The sequence below is a fragment of the Neoarius graeffei genome, chromosome 26 (assembly GCF_027579695.1).
Source record: "Neoarius graeffei isolate fNeoGra1 chromosome 26, fNeoGra1.pri, whole genome shotgun sequence".
Lineage (NCBI taxonomy): Eukaryota > Metazoa > Chordata > Actinopteri > Siluriformes > Ariidae > Neoarius > Neoarius graeffei.
In genome coordinates this window covers 29,472,621-29,492,403 of record NC_083594.1, presented here as the reverse complement: position 1 = coordinate 29,492,403, position 19,783 = coordinate 29,472,621, and the positions used below count along the sequence as shown (strand labels likewise).

Genomic DNA, 19,783 nt, shown 5'->3' with positions numbered 1-19,783 from the left:
CCATAAACTGGCAAAAAAGCGACCTTCTGTCACTCACAACTGATTTAGACCCCTCATTCGTGACCTCAACTCAGTTGAACATTGCAAAATACCTAGGTGTTAAACTCACTAAAAAAACAATTAATTACTTTTTAAATATAACTTCATGGAGAGATTAGACGGCCTGAAAAAGAATATTGAAAAATGGAGAACATTGCCTCTGTCATTGATAGGCCGTATAAATACAATTAAAATGGTCTCTTTGCCAAGATTCCTTTATTTGTTTCAAAACATCCCAATTTTTATCCCAATGTCCTTTTTCAAAATGACTGACTCTGTGATTTTACCATTTATCTGGGGATATAAGGCACGCAGAATCTCTAAACAACATCTTCAAAAGCCAAAGGAATTTGGAGGCCTAGGCCTACCATGTTTCCTACATTATTACCGGGCCACTAATAGCAGAGCGATGGTATATTGGCAACTGGCTAATAATCCTGATCCACAGACTGAGATACCATCCTGGTTAGCAATAGAACAAAGTCTACCCCAAAAAACCTCCCTCAGGGCAATTCTCTTTTCATCACCAAGGCTCTTATAAGGGAGAGCATTACACGATATCTAATGCTCAAAACATTTGGATGCAGATCAGAAAATTTTGTGATTTTCCAAAGACATCAGTGCACGCCCCAATATGGCATAATCATGCCTTTCTCCCTTCAAACACAGATGCAGTTTTTAAGGAATGGAGTAGGAAAGGAATAGGGTCCATAAAAGATCTCCATGTTAATAAACACTTATGTTCATTTGAATTATTACAAAAAATATATAACCTGCCAAAATCAAACTTCTTTAGGTATTTACAATTACGTCATTACATAAGACAAAATATTTCATCATCTGACTCCCTGCCAAAAGAAAATGTCTCCATACATAAATGTCTCCATCCATAAATCTTAACATCACGATTCAAGATGAAATATGGAAACAAGCTTTAAATGGCCTTCACCATTGCTCAGTTAATGCTAGGTTACAGTTGATTCAATTTAAGGTCATACACAGGTTACACTATTCAAAGGTTAAGCTGCATAAAATCTTTCCCCAAACTTCCCCCTGTGTGAAAGGTGCAAGAAATCAGATAGCACACTTGCACACCAATTTTGGCTGTGCCCTGAGATTCAAAATTTCTGGTGTTCGATTTTCAGATGGTATTCCCATGTACTTAAAGTAAATCTGGACCCTGACCCTGCTGTACTTGGCATCTCTAACACTTTGGACAACATGGGTCGAAATGTTAGTACGGTGGTGGCTTATGGTATGGTCATAGCAAAGAGATGCATTTTGAAAGTGTGGAAATCTGACTCACCACCTAAGTTTGAGCCTGGCTGAGGGAGCTGGTAGGAGTCCTCCACATTGAAAAACTGAGACATGAGATATCTGACAACTTACAGAAATTCTATGGTGTATGGAGACTTGAACCTGTAGTTAACCCCCCTAAAGAGTACCTATTCTGGCATATTTGATGCAGTCAAGTGGTCATTCAACTCTGACATTATGTCAAGCCTCTTTGTGTGTTTTGTTTTGACATGTTATGGTTTGTGTCAAGTTGTTATTATTTTTATGTGTATTGAGTATTTTGTTTTGGTATGTTATGGTTTGTGTCTAGTTTTTTTTTTTAAAGATTTTTTTGGGGGCTTTTTCCACCTTTATTGGATAGGACAGAGTAGAGACAGGAAATGAGCGGGAGAGAGACAGGAAGGGATCGGGAAATGACCTCGGGTTAGAATCGAACCCGGGTCCCCGGATTTATGGTATGGTACCTTATCCATCTGAGCCACGACACCCCAATTTTTTTATTTATTTTTTTGTGTGTGTGCACGCGCGCGCACGCGCGCGGTAGTTAAAAAAAGGGAAAAAAAAAAGAAGGATTTTTCCAATGATTTGATAAATTATCCATACGTCGAGTTCCCAGACATCTCAAACTACCTGGTGCTGCAGACATCGTTCTACATGGACAAACAGATGCAAACCTGGAAGAGTACAGAGCCATACAACTTTTTATATATGGCTGGGTTTAAGATCTGGAGATTAAGATCACACTACACACACACGCGCACACATAGTAGATCATGTAAAAAAGATTTTGTAGCACGAGGTCTCATGTCTGATCCAGTTTCTGCTGGTGACACTTTGCCACACTTTGCATTTTCTCTGTGGAAATGCAGTCTAGTTCCAGCTTGTGCTTTCAAAAGAAACACCATTGTGGCATTTATATGCTACACAATGAGGCACACATTTAAAAATTATAAATTCTTTAAAATACTCGTAAAACTAGCAAAACTATAATGTAAACTGAGAATATAAACAGCTGAGTTGCTCCAAGCGACTGCTACCTGACATCATTGCATACGTCACCACCGCAGGAAGTCTATCTGGCGTTTTAAAGAAAATTCATTTCTCTTGAACACTATTTGGTCTCTGAAAATGAAAGTTTTATTTTTTAAATCTGTGCCTACTTTGATTTAAAATAAGTTTGAGAATAAATCTGCTGGAGGATCTCTTTAACTGCTAGGATGTTAGTTAGTGGTTAGCTGTTTACAGGACTGAAAATCTAGTTTTTAATATGGTGTTGGTAGCTAAATCTATAGGTCAGAGGATTTTTTTAAGATGAAGTAAAAAACCTAATACTTTATTTTACACAACATTGTTTATTACAGGAACTAACCTTATCATAGAGGATCTCCAGCTGCCTGTTGCCCTGCGGTAAGTGTGTAAGATGAGCAAGTATTCGAAGGCCAAAGTGATGATAAATTAAACCTGCTGAGCTCAGCCTGGTTACCCATGGCTTCTCTGGGCATAAGCTGTTGAACGTCTCTTCAAAGGACCTGGGGAAAAGAACAGGAGCCATATTTACAAATCAATCATGTCTTACTGCTCTCCTTGGCACTAACATTTAATTAAACTAAGAAATTCTCTTTGAAAACTCGAAACAGGTTTTGTACTGCATTCATTTGCCAGCACCCATACTTGGGTCTGAATTATATTTGAAGAATTTTTTTTTTTTAAGTTCTCGAGGATTGATTTTTTTTAGTTCTTACATTTTGAAAAATATGACAAAGGAGACCCCAAACTGTTGAGAAGCTGAAACCCTATATCAAGCAAGAATGGGACAAAATTTCATTTTCAAAACTATTACAATTGATCTCGGTTCCCAAACATTTACAGTGTTGTTAAAAGAAAAGGTGAAGCAACAGTGGTTAAAAATGCCTGTTACAACTTTTTTGAAACATGTTGCAGGAATTAAATTCAAAATGAGCATTTTTTTCAAATAGCTATAAAATCTCACTTTCAACATTTTATATATTGACTTTATACTATCTTCAGTGAAATACAGCGTTCCATTATTTGCAAAGCATCACATTCTGATTTGATTTCTATTTATACAGTGTCCCAACTATTTTTGGAAACAGGGTTGTACAGGTATTTAAGATAAATCAACATACTGATATACACAGATTAGCTATCACATTAAAGCTACCTGCCTAATATAGTACAACTGGGTTGCAAGGTGGGGCCTCCATGGATCAGACTTTTGTCCAGCACATCCCACGAATGCTCAATTGGATTGCGATCTGGGGAATTTGGAGGACATCAACAACACCTCAAACTCTGTCATGTTCCTCAAACCATTCCTGAACAATTTTTGTAGTGTGGCAGGGTACAATATCCTGCTGAAAGAGGCCAGTGCTATTTGGGAATACCATTGCCATGAAGGGGTGTACTTGGTCTGTGAATGTTTAGTTGAGTGGTACATGTCAAAGTGGTGGACTGAGCAGTCAGTTTTGGCAGATCTCCTTTTTCTCAGCTAACTCATCACAGCCGGCATTTATGAGTCCTTTGATGACTGAAAAGGCCAATCCTTGAGTGGCAAGGATGCTGGCAATGAGTAACTGGTTCCTGAACATTGGCGTTCGCGTGACAGGCTACTGAACTTTCCTGGATCTTGTTGATGCAACAGCATTCAAAGTGTTCTACACCAGCATAGCAAGTTGATCGCCACTCAGAGTGGTTCAGAGCCAACTCTTTCCATGTATCAACCGGTATGTTGCAAGCCTTAACCTTCCTCTAGTGTTAGGGTCGGCACCGACCCGTTTTTAGGTTTAGCATGCATAAAAGTACTACATAAATTTGTTTATTGCATCAAGACTTTTTGACTTTGTCAGGAACTTCTATTTAAGCAAAATAAAATCCAAAAAAATAATTTTACTAAATTATAAAATGCTCTGGTGAAAATTGTGACCTTTGTGTTGTTAGGGTCAATTTCGACCCAGTTAAAATATAAGATTATAAAACAATAATAAATGCCAAAACTGAAATCATAAACACACAATCAGCCAACAGCCTACAGCCAGCTCTTCCTCCAACCACTTGAGCTTCAGTCAGGGGCTTTTCTCTTTGCCTGTTTGACAGAACAAACAAAGACCGACATGTCCAGGCATGTAAGGCCAATTGAGTTTAGAGTTGGTGACTTGCAGAGTACACATCTCCAATTTACAGCATGCAACAATGAGAAGAGGACTGAATATAAGCCAAGCTCTGGATCATATCTTTGCTGATAATGAGGCAGAGGACACAGAGCAGTATAGCGATGGAGATGAGCAGGTCTCTGAGGAGGAAGATGATGTGGTGTTTCAACCGGAAGACACAGACACATCTGATCAGTCTGATGAGGAGGTCACCGGTGCTGAAGCTGCTCCTGCTGAAACATTCAGATCCAAAAGTGGCAACATCCGTTGGAGCTCAGTACCTCCTGACGTACATGGCAGGACAGCTGCTGCAAATGTCATCAAAATGACCCCTGGGATCACAAGGTTTGCTGTGATGAGAGTAAGTGACATCAAGTCATGTTTTGATCTGTTTATGCCATTGTCACTAAAAAAAGTCATAATTGCTATGACAAACCTTGAAGGAAAAAAAGTCCATGGCAACATGTGGAATGACATTGATGAGGAATGCCTGGATGCCTACATTGGTGTTCTTCTCCTTGCTGGAGTGTACAGATCCAGCAGTGAGGCCACTGATAGTGGCTCAGGTCTTATCTAACTGATCATTATCAGTATGTTGATATAAATGGTGATATTTCTAGACGTACCGAGGTAAAGTTTGGCGTTCCACAAGGTTCTGTCTTGGATCCACTGCTTTTTTCTCTATATATGTTACCTCTGGGTGATATTATTCATAAACATTGTATTAGTTTCCACTGTTATGCTGATGACACACAGTTGTATGCAAAACCTGATGAGAGACACCAGCTTAATAGAATTGAGGAATGTGTTAAGGACATTAGACACTGGATGCTTATTAATTTCCCTCTGCTTAACTCTGACAAGACTGAAGTACTTGTACTAGGACCACATACAGCTAGAAGTAAGTTTTCTGATTACACAGTGACTCTGGATGGCCTTTCTGTTTCTTCACGTGCAGCAGTAAAAGACCTCGGAGTGATTATTGACCCCAGTCTTTCATTTGAAACTCACATTGATAACATCACCCGGATAGCTTTCTTTCATCTCAGAATATTGCAAAGATAAGAAATTTAATGTCATTGCGTGATGCAGAAAAACTAGTCCATGCTTTCGTTACCTCCAGGTTGGATTATTGTAATGCCTTACTGTCTGGATGTTCCAATAAGTGCATAAATAAGCTCCAGTTAGTTCAAAATGCAGCAGCAAGAGTCCTTACTAGAACTAGAAAATATGACCATATCACGCCTGTCTTATCCACACTGCATTGGCTCCCAATCAAATTTCGTATTGATTATAAAATACTACTATTGACCTTTAAAGCACTAAATGGTCTCGCACCACAGTACCTGAGTGAACTTCTGCTCCTCTATGACCCGCCACGCCTACTTAGATCAAAAGGTGCAGGCTATCTGCTGGTACCTCGTATAGTGAAGGCTACATCAGGGGGCAGAGCCTTTTCTTACAAAGCCCCACAGTTATGGAACAGCCTTCCAAGTAATGTTCGGGAATCAGACAGTCTCAGCATTTAAGTCTAGGCTGAAAACATATGTGACCCCTCACCGAATCCAGGGACACATGTCGGCCGAAACGAATCCGAGATAATCGCAAAAGAAGCTTTTTTTTTCGAAATTTGTGATTTTTGTTTTTTTCCATCATGTGCAAGTTGAGATCTTGAAGAATGCAATCAGTATTTCAGATAATAGATTGTTTTGTTGGAAAAGCATACATTTTTTGTTGCAAATTGTCTCATTTGTGTCAGGACTGTAGCCTGCTGGGGGGTGTGGGTAAATTACCATATGGGCCATTCACATGATGAGTTAAGTCTTTTGTTTGTTTTTTTTTCGCGAATCAGCTGTATGATCCGAGCTGAGCTCGTGGCTACTTAACCTGCATACAGGCATGTAATTTCACTATGGAATGAGCGAGCTAAACAGAGCGCATAGGAGCTGAAACACCACGAAGCAAACAGACACACAGTTTTTACATCGGAGATAACCTCATCTCATTCTCATTATCTCTAGCCGCTTTATCCTTCTACAGGGTCGCAGGCAAGCTGGAGCCTATCCCAGCTGACTACGGGCGAAAGGCGGGGTACACCCTGGACAAGTCGCCAGGTCATCACAGGGCTGACACATAGGCACAGACAACCTTTCACACTCACATTCACACCTACGGTCAATTTAGAGTCACCAGTTAACCTAACCTGCATGTCTTTGGACTGTGGGGGAAACCGGAGCACCCGGAGGAAACCCACGCGGACACGGGGAGAACATGCAAACTCCGCACAGAAAGGCCCTCGCCGGCCACGGGGCTCGAACCCAGGACCTTCTTGCTGTGAGGCGACAGCGCTAACCACTGCACCACCGTGCCGCCCCTCGGAGATAACCATTTCTAGCAAAAAAAAAAAAAACGCAACCTCGTTTTCCAGATTGAATGGAATACTTGAATGATCGGATGATACACGGACCGTTCTAGGACTACATTCCATCGGAGGCATTGATGTGTGCAAGGCGACATTTCTCTTTCTGATGGGGTAAGTTTATTAATCTAAGGCTGTGTGGTTATTTTTGCATGTAACAGAGAGTGTTGTGGTTTGGTTAAGCCTAGGTCACAACCGGATGTACGATTTTTTGGCTGTGCGATTTTTGGCGTTTCCCAAATCGCTGCGGGGTTTTTTTTTTTGTTCACGGAGAAAGATGCGCGTTGGCTTTAAGTTTGTCTTGCAACCTTAAAAAAACGTAAGCGCCCGTAGAGTTTGTTTGACATGACACAGAACCTCTGCGGCCAGTCTGCGGCTCGAAAATCAGCACGTCACACGTGCGCCCTCGTGCTTTTCACACGCACGCTCTCGTGCGTTTCATGCGCGCTCTCGTGCGTTTCCTGCGTTTTTTGCATGTAGACCGGCCGTAGGAGCACGTACGGCCGGTTGTGACCGAGGCTTTACATGAAACTAGTGTTGTGTTAGTTGTGTCATCATCATGCTATCTTTCTTACGGTGTGAGTAATTTTTCAACCACAAAGCGTTAAAGTATAATTTAGGACTTATTTTTGCACTTCATAATTGTTTTGGGCATACTTTGCATGGAAGGAAAATTGACGTGGTGATCTTTGTTTACATGAAAGTAGCATCGTGCTAGCTAGTAGGGGGTAGGGCTTTCCTTAATATCATGCAAATGAGCACCATTATGTGCCCGCCCTGCACCCAGAGTAGCTGAGATGGAAAACTTTGAGGGCGATTTTCTCCCTTTTCTGTTTTAAGAGGTATACACTTTCAAAAGGCCACACATTTTTCAAATATTTTCAGATCTCCACATGGAAGGCATCATTGGAAAGCTTAGAAACCGTACTTTCTGAATCTGTCAATAACTCAAAATGCCCCAGGGCAGACATGTGTCCCTGGATTCTGGATTTGGGCATATATCTGTTTAGTCAAGCCTTTTATTAATGGTGTTTATGAGGTAAAGGTGTAGATCTAGAGGGTCCTCAGACATAGAGTGTTTTGGTAAACTGGGATGTATGGATGCTGTCAGTCCCCACTCGCTTGCTCACTCGAGTTTGTTGACGGTGTAGTGGCTGGCTGCTTTATGTCCCGGGGCTCCCTCATGCCTGTGTTACCTTCTGGCTCTCTCCTTTTAGTTATGCTGTCATAGTCAGTTGCCTGAGTCCCTGCTTGTACTCAGTGCAATATGTATACTGCTCCTACTTATTCAGATGACATTGGGCATACCTAACAACCTGTGTTTTCTTTCCCCCCCCCCAAATCTGTCCCTCTGAGTTACATGGAGTCAACAGGAAATCTTTTGGTGGAGAGGGTGGAGACCTCGACTGACTATCGTAGCCTGCAGGGAATCGGCTGTCAGACTTTCTGTCGCATGTCCCAGACCCAGTGAAATGTAACTGAATTGTCTTGGCCAGCCCTAAGGGTCCCATCTGCATCTCATCATTGCTGAGGAGTGTGCTCCCATCACCCAATCAAGCATCCAGCCAGAGCAGGTCATGATATATTTTTTACCATATTAACATGCCATTGTTGTGTGTTATGCCTGATGTAAAGACACTCGTCTCTGCGAGCCTACCACACAGATTTAATACTTGTCATTTTTAGGGCATACCTAACAACATGTTTTCTTTCTCTCTCTCTTCCCCCCCCCCCCCCAATCTGTCCCTCTGAGTTACATGTTGGTCCTGGGATTGAGATGCTGGCCTCTTCTGCCCCTCGGACCTGCTTGATCCATCCTGGTGCCCTGTGTCTGGTCAGAGTTTTATCGCACCGCTCCTGTGAAAGACGGCCCCATGAGGACAGTTGAGGGTTATACCTGGAGGATGCTCTGGACTCTTACAGTAATGCTTTTATGGCTGAGGACTACAGTTGTCTTGCTAACTTTAGGACTGCAGTTATCATGAACAGTTTTGCACTCAAGTTTCCATCAATGAAGAGTTATAACATCAATGAAACTGTCCTCATGTTAAAACTGTTAATATTATAGTCAGGCTGTCTGTTGTTGCCCAAATGAGGATGGGTTCCCTTTTGAGTCTGGTTCATCTCGAGGTTTCTTCCTCATGTTGTCTGAGGGAGTTTTTCCTTGCCAACGTCGCCACAGGCTTGCTCATTGGGGATAGATTAGGGATAAAATTAGCTCATGTTTTAAGTCGTTCAAATTCTGTAAAGCTGCTTTGCGACAATGTTTATTGTTAAAAGCGCTATACAAATAAACTTGACTTGACTTGATAGTCTCTGGGACGTATCGACAGGCAGGAATATTTTCCGGGCAACAATGTCACTTCAGACCTTTCGAATGATGTCAAGAGTCCTCAGATTTGACAACAGAGACACCAGAGCAAAATCTGACATGTTTGCTCCCATCAGGGATGTCTGGGAGAGATGGGTGCAACTCCTTCCACTGATGTTCAACCCAGGGCCAGAGGTGACAATAAATAAACGTTTTCTCCCTTTCCGTGGAAAATGCCCGTTCTGGCAATACATGCCCAGTAAGCCAGGCAAATATGGCATAAAAATCTGGGCATGCCTGGATGCCTACATTGGTGTTCTTCTCCTTGCTGGAGTGTACAGATCCAGCAATGAGGCCACTGATAGTCAACAGAAAAAAAAAAAAAAAAAACTTGTTTTTTGCCCTTTTCTTGAAGTAAATATATATGGGTCGAAATTGACCCAAAACACCATAGATGTTACTATAGTTGATAATATTAAAATTAAAATCTTTTTTTTTTTTGAACATTTAAGAGATGTGATCTAATACCCCTCAGTAATAGTCAAGTAACAGAACAACTTTTTATTTGTTTACATTATTCCCTTGAGGTTCATTTGACCACTTTTTTATATTGAAAACGAGGGGTATGCTGTTAAAAGAAAGGCCCAGGGGGCCACAACAAAAATATTAAAACCAATCTTTTCAGGGATAAGGGAGCCTAACAAGGTAACCAAGAGGTAAGAAACAAATTGGATGATAAATAATTGTTTTTAGGGTATTTTATGGCTGATTTAAGACACGGGTCAAAACTGACCCGTTAACATAAGAGATAGTAACAGAAAGCTAACACCAGAGGAAGGTTAAAGCATATATGCAGAGCCATGGCCTCATTTTCATTTATAAATGCCTTGAGACCTCAAGAACGGCACAGGAATAGTTTTAAGCGTTAACAAATCTAATATAGCAATTTTTACAATTAAAGTGATTTATGTAGGTAGCGGTCCGAGTGAATGACCTTGACGTCCGGAACGTCACAACAGGAAGTCTATCGGTCTCATCACCATTTCCGCTATACTAAATTATGCTATTGCTGGCATTACTCGTTTTGCTCTTAAACATCTAGAGAATCCTGTGGCCTATGCACGCATCTTATTTATTGATTTTAGTTCTGCTTTTAATTCACTGCAACCCCACATACTGATAAACAAGATAAATCATATGAATACAAGCCCTTTCATCATTAGATGGTTCCATTCTTTTTTAACTAACAGACTTCAGAATGTAAGAATTAACACCACATTCTCAGACATCAAGTCTATTAGCACAGGTGCACCTCAAAGTTGCATCAGCTCTAGGGATGGCGAAAACTAAAAAAAAATCTTGACCGACCACCGAGCCTCATTAGCCGGTTAAAGTTGGTTAACCTAGGAGTTTAAAATTCTAGAATTGGAATTATTAGAATCTATTCTAAATCTAACCGCGAGCATCCGCACATTCAGTCCCAGTCGCTGCCCTCCACTCACATTACCTTTTCTACAGCGCAAAACATTTAGTCAAACGCGGCACTGATGTCGAGGGGTTTGTATTGGAGCGGAGGACAAATGGCTCCAGCTTAGAGACAGTTTCAGTTGGCCATGATGGCGTTGAAAATAAAGTCAAGTGCTAGAAGTAGTACATAACATTCAGTGATGGGAATAACGACGTTAAAATAAAGGCTGTTATAACGCCGGGTAATCTAATTAATTAGCTACAATCGTTATAACGCCGTTACCAATATCAACACGCCATTACTGCATGGTATTGAAGTTGCTCTGAAGCTGTCACCGACTTGGCTCACAGACATAAAAGCTGCGTTTGTCACTCCCCTTCCAGACACCGCTGTCATTTCATTCTCTCCCCTTCCCTCCAAAAGTCGGCATCTGCGCCTTTAGTTTGTGTGGAGAGATATGATCTGCAATAACATGCATTGTTTGCTACAGACCGAAACATACTTTCAGAATGCACTGGCCAAGGCAGGACTAAACTTGATGTGCCTTCTAATAATAATAATTTTAAAAAAAGCAGAATAGTAATTTGTAAGCTAAAAAGTCTAGCCTGATACTTTTTTATTTTTCATAAATATAGTCAGTGTTAATAACTGCAGTAGGCTGTGTGTTGATATTGCATACTGCTACGGACTAGGCACTTTTCTTCGAAGTGAGCCACAGAGACCTCATACTGCAATTGTTTTCCAGCTACTAATATTACGGTTACATGGCTGCTAATTGTGCACAGCCATTGGGAATGGGATAGCTGGAGCTGAGCTGATTAGCCGCTAAGCTAATATAGCAACTATCTGATGCTAAGTAACAGTGAGTAACCAGGTTTTAGTTCAGATCTTGTGTTATTACGTTGACATTAATATTCACCAGACTAATCAACCATCGACTTCATTCATGCGCCGTGTTCTTGTTTCTTTGATAGTCAAGAATTTCCTTGATGTTATGTACGTGGTTAACATCGTAGTAAAATGTAATCAAACACTGAGACTTTTCTTTCGCCGAGTGGCAGCTGTCTTCAACTGGGGCGAGAGGGCGGGACATGATTGAATGGGTGTTTCTGATTTGTCAGCTGTCGTCCTTACACCGCATGGCATGCCCCAAGCGTTTACAACACAGAATTCCAGGTTCTCCGCTCCAAAATCGGCAGCTTCAAAACGATTGATTTTTTTTTAACCAACAACCAAAAAAAATTAACCGGTTGACGTTGATTCGGTCAACCATCGATCAAACATCCCTAATCAGCTCACCAGTGCTTTTTACACTGTACACGAATGTCTGCTCTCACAGCCATCCTGATCATTTTATCTTTAAATTTTCTGACGACACTGCAATCCTGAGCCTGCTGTACCAGGACACAGAGCCTACAGCATACTTTAAGGAGGTGCAATCTTTTGTCAAGTGGTGTGATGAAAATTACCTCACTATTAATGTTAGGAAAACAGAGGAAATGGTGTTGGATCCTAAGTTAATAGGGGACCATACTCCACTTTGTATCCATGGTGTAAAAACCAGCCAAGTGAATTCATATAGGTATCTTAGTATCCACCTTGATAACCTCTTCAGTTGGCAAGTCCATGTTGACTACTTGTGTTCTCGCCTGCAGCAAAGATTGTACTTCTTGCACAGGCTCAGGATGTTTGGTGTAAACCAAAAAGTAATCTTTTTATTTTATCAGTCTATCCATTCTTAGGTATGGTATGACAGCTTGGTATGGTAACCTGACTTAGATATGTAGATATTTGTGAAGTGTATATATGGACTGTAGTATATATTTATTTTGTAATTAAATATTTATACTGAGGTATTTCACCCACGTGACCAAGTCACATGATGCAGCCATTTTGGACGGCACGCTTAAGTCCTTCAGTGCAAGGCGGTATGAGATGGTGAAGACCTTTGCACATTTTAACAAGAAAGTAAGCTGTGATTCGTGTTAAATTGGATCTGTCTTTTATCACAAACACTGTACCCAGCCTTGGTATGGAGCCAAGGTTGTCGACAGAAGTCAACAGTTTGATGAAGGATGACCCCAGCAGTTTGAAACGGTACAAGGTAGGCTATGTTCACAACACTGTCTTGTTACTCAGGGGATCCGAGATCCCCTGAAACAGACATGAGATCCTTTGAAAACATGATTTGGGAAATGTTGGGGGGTCTCTAAAATATTGGCAAAATTATGTTTATTGACATAGCAATCGTGTGTAACGGGAAGCATTTGCATATCCGAAGTGTTGTGTTTACATGACAACGACTGCTGCTGCCAGGTTGGTTGTTGAGTAGCCTGACTGTTTTGTTTCTTGCGTGTGGTATCATTGTTGACGCGAGGTTGTTTTTTGAACATGCCAATGCAGACACGATTTCCCCTGATGAGTTATGACTTCAGACGCGATGCGTGTGTGGAGTCCGCGTGATATGTGCGTAAGATAGGCTTCTCATGTGTTTGGAGATCCGTGCTCTTTTTTTTTTCTTTTTCTCTTTCTTTCTTTTTACTTAATTTCCCTGTTTATTTCTGTGTCCCGTTTTTCTAGCCTCTGTTATTGCGTTTTAAGTCTGATGTCTGCTACATGCAACCCTAGACAAATTAACACTGCCTTGTTTCACTGCTCAGATGGGTTAACAAACACTGACCCATTTACTTTTTGCTATATATTTTATCAAAATTGCGTTAACTGATAAACTAACCTGAAATGAAATGATCACTGCAAAGTCTGGAGTACTCTGTTGGCTCCCAATCCTGTCTTTTCACAGCTGTAATCCCTCTTGTCTGGGTCAGTAGTAAACCGGTAGTGATGTGTCGGTCGCGAACGATCTGGTTCAAAGAGCCGGCTCTTTGAAGTGAACGACGGGAGCCGGCTCTTCGGTGGGAGCTGAATTATTTTTTTGTCCTTAGGTGCCTCAGAGAGAGAGAGACTTTCACAAAAAAAGTTGCTGTCTGATTGCGTCTTTGTGTTGTCTATTACCATTCAAAGGAAAAAAGTAGCATGGTGTACGCCTACTTTTTTTGGTTGATGTCATTCACAGCTGCGAAAATACGAAAATTGGTGTAATGCTTAAAGCTGTGGAGCGCAGGGGAGAGGAGTCTGTGAGGCACCTGAGGAGGGGAAAATCAGCTGTGTATTTTATATTGGTAATATAACACAGTTTTGCATTATGTTTGTGAGAAAATAATTTATTAATTGGTAAGTTTTATTTCTATAGCTAGAACATTGTTACACTGCTATACTTTACAAAGCTTTACAATGGCTACAAAAACTAAAAAATAAAATGGAAAACATCCTATTGATAAAATATAAATAATTTAATTAATTAACTAGTTAATTGCAGCAATTAAATCAAAAATAAAATCTCAGGAGCCGTTTGGGAGCCGAAAGAGCCGGCTCCTTATAGTAAGAACAGCCAAAAGAGCTGGCTCCCGAAAAAGAGCCGAAATTCCCATCACTAGAAACCGGTAAAAGGAGCATCCTGCACGCTGTCCCTGTCTGTTGTGGCAGCCCACAGCACAACAAGCAAACACCATGGTTATTTATAGAGTGCTTACTGACAAATTAATCTATTCTAGGTGTCTGTAACACGTTTTTTTTCAAGCCGGTTCTCCCTCTCTGTCTGCAGCGTTAGTATGTAGCTTGACGTTCAAAATGGCGGACACCGGGGCGTCACGTGACCCTGTGACGTCAGGTGAAATACCTCAATAGATGTTTAGGAAGTGTGTATATATATGGTGTGTAGTATATATCTATTTTTGTAATTATATAGATATTCATGAAGTGTATATATGGTATATATTTTTTTAGGTGTATTAATGAAGTTTGGATTTCGGGGTAGTTAAAAAGGGGTGGGAAATAAAAGTATTGTACTTCTTCCCACTCCTTTTTCGAACAATGTGCGGTGTATTGTAATGTCTGAGCTCTTCATGTATTTTATTTATTAATTTTTTTGTCACTTTCTCGTGTTCTTTCTTTTGTATGTACAAATAGTTACATACTTTTTTTTTTATACATGTTCGAAATAAATTCAAATTCATTCAAAACCTCTCAGTCCATTTGAAATCAAGAATTGCCCATCTGGTACAGACAGCAATGAAGGTGATGGGGAGGTCTGAAAAGCTGCCCCTGCAGGCCATCTACAAGCAGTCTGTGCTTAGACATGCACAGAAAATTTTTATCTGATGAGTCCCATGTCCTCCACTCTGAATATGAGCTCTTACCATCAGGCAAACGCTATGGAGTCCCCTACTACAGGCTTAACCGCTTCAAAAATTAATTCTTGCCAACTTCAGTCAGAGTTTTTAATGCTTCCAAGGCCAAAGGTGGATTTACGTTGCATTCATGGCCCCAAAATGTTCAAACTGCAAAGATTTGGACGCGTTTTGCATAAAAACATATACAACACATGCACCCCCACACACAGAACCATGAGTATAAATACACAACCAAAAACCAAGGGCTAAGGATGGTTCATCATGGTGGTTTTTGGTTGTGTATTTATACTCATGGTTCTGTGTGTGGGGGTGCATGTGTTGTATATGTTTTTATGTTTACCTGCAGGTGTGTCTGTACGTCTGTATGCGTATTGATATTTATTAGTGTGTGTTTGTACATGTTGGTATGTGTATTGTTCATCTATTTATTCTCTATGTAAGCAGCATTGTAGCAGCAATGAAGTACAAGATGAATTTCCCTTTGGGAACAATAAAGTGCATCTTATCTTCTCATCTTAAAAACACAGACCACAACTACAATCCTCCATTTTGAGCTAATTTATTGCCATGCCACGTAGATTTGTTGCTGGTGGGTGCAGCAACATGACAGAAGGTGGATTTACGTTGCATTCATGGCCCCAAAATGTTCAAACTGCAAAGATTTGGACGCGTTTTGCAAGTTGTTCACGGGCACATTGGGCAGCTACAAAGTGGTCTCTCCTCTGTTCTGCATATTTTACTGAAGACTCGTACGAGACCTCTGATCTCTTGAGGAGTGTTGGCTATAAGCCCGTATTAAAAGAGGGTGCAGTATCAACAATTAAAGAAAAGTATTTATTTTTTTTAAAAGGAAACTGAGTTCAGTTGCACCAGTCCTCCCGGAGTGAGCCGAGGGTTGTTGCTAAAACCCGGAACAGAACAGGATGGGACATATCACTCAGGCAGTGACCTCCCTGTAGTTGTTGCTAAAACCAGTGACACCCCGTTCCATCTCGGGTTTTAGTAATTGCCTGAGCCCAGCAGTAATGACGGAATACATAGTATGAAGAAAAGTGAAGGAGTGGAGCAGCTGTCTGATTTCTAAACTGGATATTGCTGCTATCTCGCCCTTACGTGGAAGAAGCGAATGAACAGAGAACTGAATGAACAACTGAAAATCAGATCATTTCAAAACAAATCGGTCACAAGTTCAGCGTTCAAGAAGCGAGAACACAGACGGGTAAGCTCCAACTCTCATTTGGATTAAATAAAAAAAATAAAAAAAAACATGTACCTGCATTTAGATTAATACATGTAACTTGTATTGTGTATTTAAGTTACCAGTATAAGATTATTTAATTTGCTTCAGAATGGGATTGTCTCAGTTCATCTGATTATTTAATTAGCCTTTTACATTTCAGGGAAAGGATGAGATCGTTAGGAGCCACAAGTACCTGGGTGTTCATCTGAACAATAAACTGGACTGAACCGTTCACACATGCCCTGTGCAAGAAAGGCCAGAGCAGACTCCACCTGCTGAGGAGGCTCAGGGCCTTTGGAGTACAGGGTCCACTTCTGAACTCTTTTTATGACTCTGTGGTGGCATCAGCCATATTCTATGGAGTTGTCTGTTGGGGAAGCAGTATCAACAGCAGAGAGGAAAAAAATAAACAAACTGATTAAGAAGGCAGGATCTGTCCTGGGCTGTGCACTGGACTCCGTGGACGTAGTGGGGGAGAGGAGGATGTTGGCCAAGTTGTCATCCTTAATGGAAAACACCTCCCATCCACTGCAGGAGAGAGTAGCAGCACTGGGCAGCTCCTTCAGTAACCGGCTCCTCCATCTGCGGTGTGTTAAGGAGAGAGATACAGCAGCTCCTTCCTCCCTACTGCTACAAGACTGTACAACTGGCACCTCACCAAGCACAGCACCAGTCACTCCTCACAATAATGAACAATACTGTCCAGATCATTTCTACATCCATAGAAACCCCTCTGAACGTATACTGTGTGCACTGACTATCAGCATCAGTACTTTACAGCAAACTGCTAGCTACACATGGTTAAAATGGCTCTTGTGCAATATACCAACTTACTTGTACAATACTATCTGGGTAATACTAGTAATAATACCTGTGCAATACTTACACATACAATACCACCTTTGTAATACACTTATGTTAACTACAGATCTGCAAACCATTTAATTTATGCAAATTTGTTAATTTTTTATCTCTAAATTTGTAGTTTATTTCTTATGTCCTTTTTTGTATACTTAGTACTTTTGCGCTACTCCTTCACTGTCTTATCTTTTTCTCTTTATACATTTTGCTGCTGTAACAATGTAAATTTCCCCTTGTGGGATAATAAAAAGCCATCAGTGAAAATGCATGCATGTACATGTATGTTGCACAAGTTATAACACCTATCCTGTTTTAATGAGAGTCAACCCACAGTCAATGAAGTCAAATCAGTCTCAGTTGAGTAAGTCGGTAACAGTATTTCTTACTTTCACCATAATTTTTTTTTATTTATATGACTTTGGTCTATAGCTGTAAAAGGCCTCGGCCTTAAAACCGGTTCCTGCTGTGACATCGCACTCAGGGCTGGCTGGCTCAGCGGGGCAGCTCAAATGCCAACTTTGCAGTCGATTTTAACTCTCAAAAATATACATTTTTTAAATTCCCATTTATGCAGCATATAAGAGTCAAGGATGGAAACACTATCCACTCAGAAATTTATTTTAAAATAAAGGTTCTGAACATCTCTGTGGCAGCAGGGGCATGGTCAAGCGCCGGTCTGTGACAGGAGGGCGGAGCCAGGGAAGGTGAGTGGCAGAATCACTACACCTGACGGTAATTAACCTGTGTTTGTGTGTCTTCCCAGTAACCGCGCCCTATTTAAGGAGGCAGAACAGAGGAGACGCTCTTCCCCGGACGAGAACACAGTGTGTGTGTTTCTCTCCAGTGTTTATTGTTAAACTGAAAAGTGTGGCAATAAAGCCTTCTTTTAAAACCTTAATCTCTGTCCTGCCGTCCTCTGTGCCCCACCCACACCCACATTCTACAGTGGTGCCGAAACCTGGGACAAAGGTGGAGCACCAACCCAGCAGCCCCATGGAATCCTCCCCGTTCGCCGACCTGGTCCATGCCCTCGCCACGGCTCAGCAAAGCCAGCACCAGGCGCTCGTCACGCTCCGAAAGGAACAAGAGCGGCGCTTCGAAGCCCTGGTGCTGGCCCAGCAGGAAGATCGCGAGGCGTTCCGGCATCTCCTCGCGTCGGCGGGGTCCACCAGCGCCCCGGCCACAGGCCCGTCTCCCCTCACTGTCACCAAGATGGGCCCGCAGGACAACCCCGAGGCATTCCTCACATTGTTTGAGCAGGTCGCCGAAGCCTCGGGGTGGCCGATGGAGCAGCGCGCGGCGCGCTTCCTCCCCCTCCTGACGGGAGAGGCGCAGCTGGCCGCGCTACAGCTCCCCGCCGACCGCCGGCTGGCCTACGTGGACCTCCGTCGGGCCGTCCTCCAGAGCGTAGGGCGCACACCAGAACAACAGCACCAGCGCTTCCGCGCGCTGCAATTGGAGGAAGTTGGCCGGCCGTTCGCGTTCGGCCAGCAGCTCCGGGACGCCTGCTGGCGGTGGCTGAGGGCCGACGATCGCGACGCCGAGGGAATCGATCAGGTGGTGCTGGAACAGTTCATTGCCCGCTTACCAGCAGGAACCGCGGAGTGGGTCCAGTGCCCCCACCCGGCGTCGCTGGATCAGGCAGTCGGACTGGCGGAGGATCATTTGGCGGCTGTTCCGGCGGCAGGACAGCCGACGACGTCTTCTCTTCTCTCCTCTTCTCTCTCTCTCTTTCTCCCCTCCCTTCTGTGTCCCGTCCTCGCCCCATTCCCCCACCACGGAGACGGGGGCCGGCTCCACCCCAGCCAGCCCGCCGCACCCGTGGTGCCCTCCCATTTCTCCCTTCTGTGTCTGTCTCTCTCCCCCCTCAGGTGGGTGAGCCCCAGAGCACCGGTGCAGAGGGAAAGCCCGGGCCGGTTTGCTGGCGCTGCAGGGAGCCGGGCCACCTGCAATAACAGTGCACAACAATGGAGGTGGGCGCGGTGGTACGGATCCCCGACGCACCAGAGGCCGCCCTCGATCGGGCCGGAGCGTATCGCATACCGGTGAGTGTACAAGGGGCTACATATCAGGCGTTGGTGGATTCTGGTTGCAATCAGACCTCGATCCGCCAAAGCCTGGTGCATGACGAGGCATTGGGGGGAGCACAGGGGGTGAAGGTGTTGTGTGTGCACGGGGATGTTCACAGCTACCCTCTGGTGTCGGTCCACATATTTTTCAGAGGGGAAAAATCTAGAGTGAAGGCGGCGGTTAATCCTCGCCTTACCCACTCTTTAATTTTGGGGACTGATTGGCCGGGATTTCAGGGTTTAATGACGCGCCTAGTAAAGAGTGGGTCCTGCCATTTGACAGGGGGAGGTCCCGGTGTCGCTTTGGCTGGAGCTGCTGTCACAGAGCCGTCTACGTCATCTCCACGACAGAGCGAGGAGCCGCCAGCTCCTCCTCTTTCTGTTGGGGAATCCCTCGCGGATTTCCCATTAGAACAATCGCGAGACGAGACTCTGAGGCATGTGTTTGACCAAGTGAGAGTAATCGATGGTCAAACACTCCAGCTGAACGCCACCCCATCCTTCCCCTATTTCTCTATTATGAAGGATAGATTATACCGAGTGACGCAGGACACTCAGACGAAAGAGCGAGTCAGGCAGCTTTTAATTCCAAAGAGCCGCCGGGAATTGGTATTCCAGGCGGCTCACTTTAATCCCATGGCTAGACACCTAGGGCAGGAT

At 42.9% G+C, this 19,783-nt stretch overlaps 1 protein-coding gene across 1 annotated transcript in view; it reads right to left on the bottom strand.

Moving 5' to 3' along the window:
- myg1 (myg1 exonuclease) overlaps positions 1-19,783 on the bottom strand; it is a 213,705-nt gene that overhangs the window by 148,825 nt on the left and 45,097 nt on the right. The window contains exon 3 of the mRNA XM_060910257.1: positions 2,705-2,864. Coding sequence (XP_060766240.1) covers positions 2,705-2,864 — 160 coding nt within the window. The remainder of the gene's footprint in view (positions 1-2,704; positions 2,865-19,783) is intronic.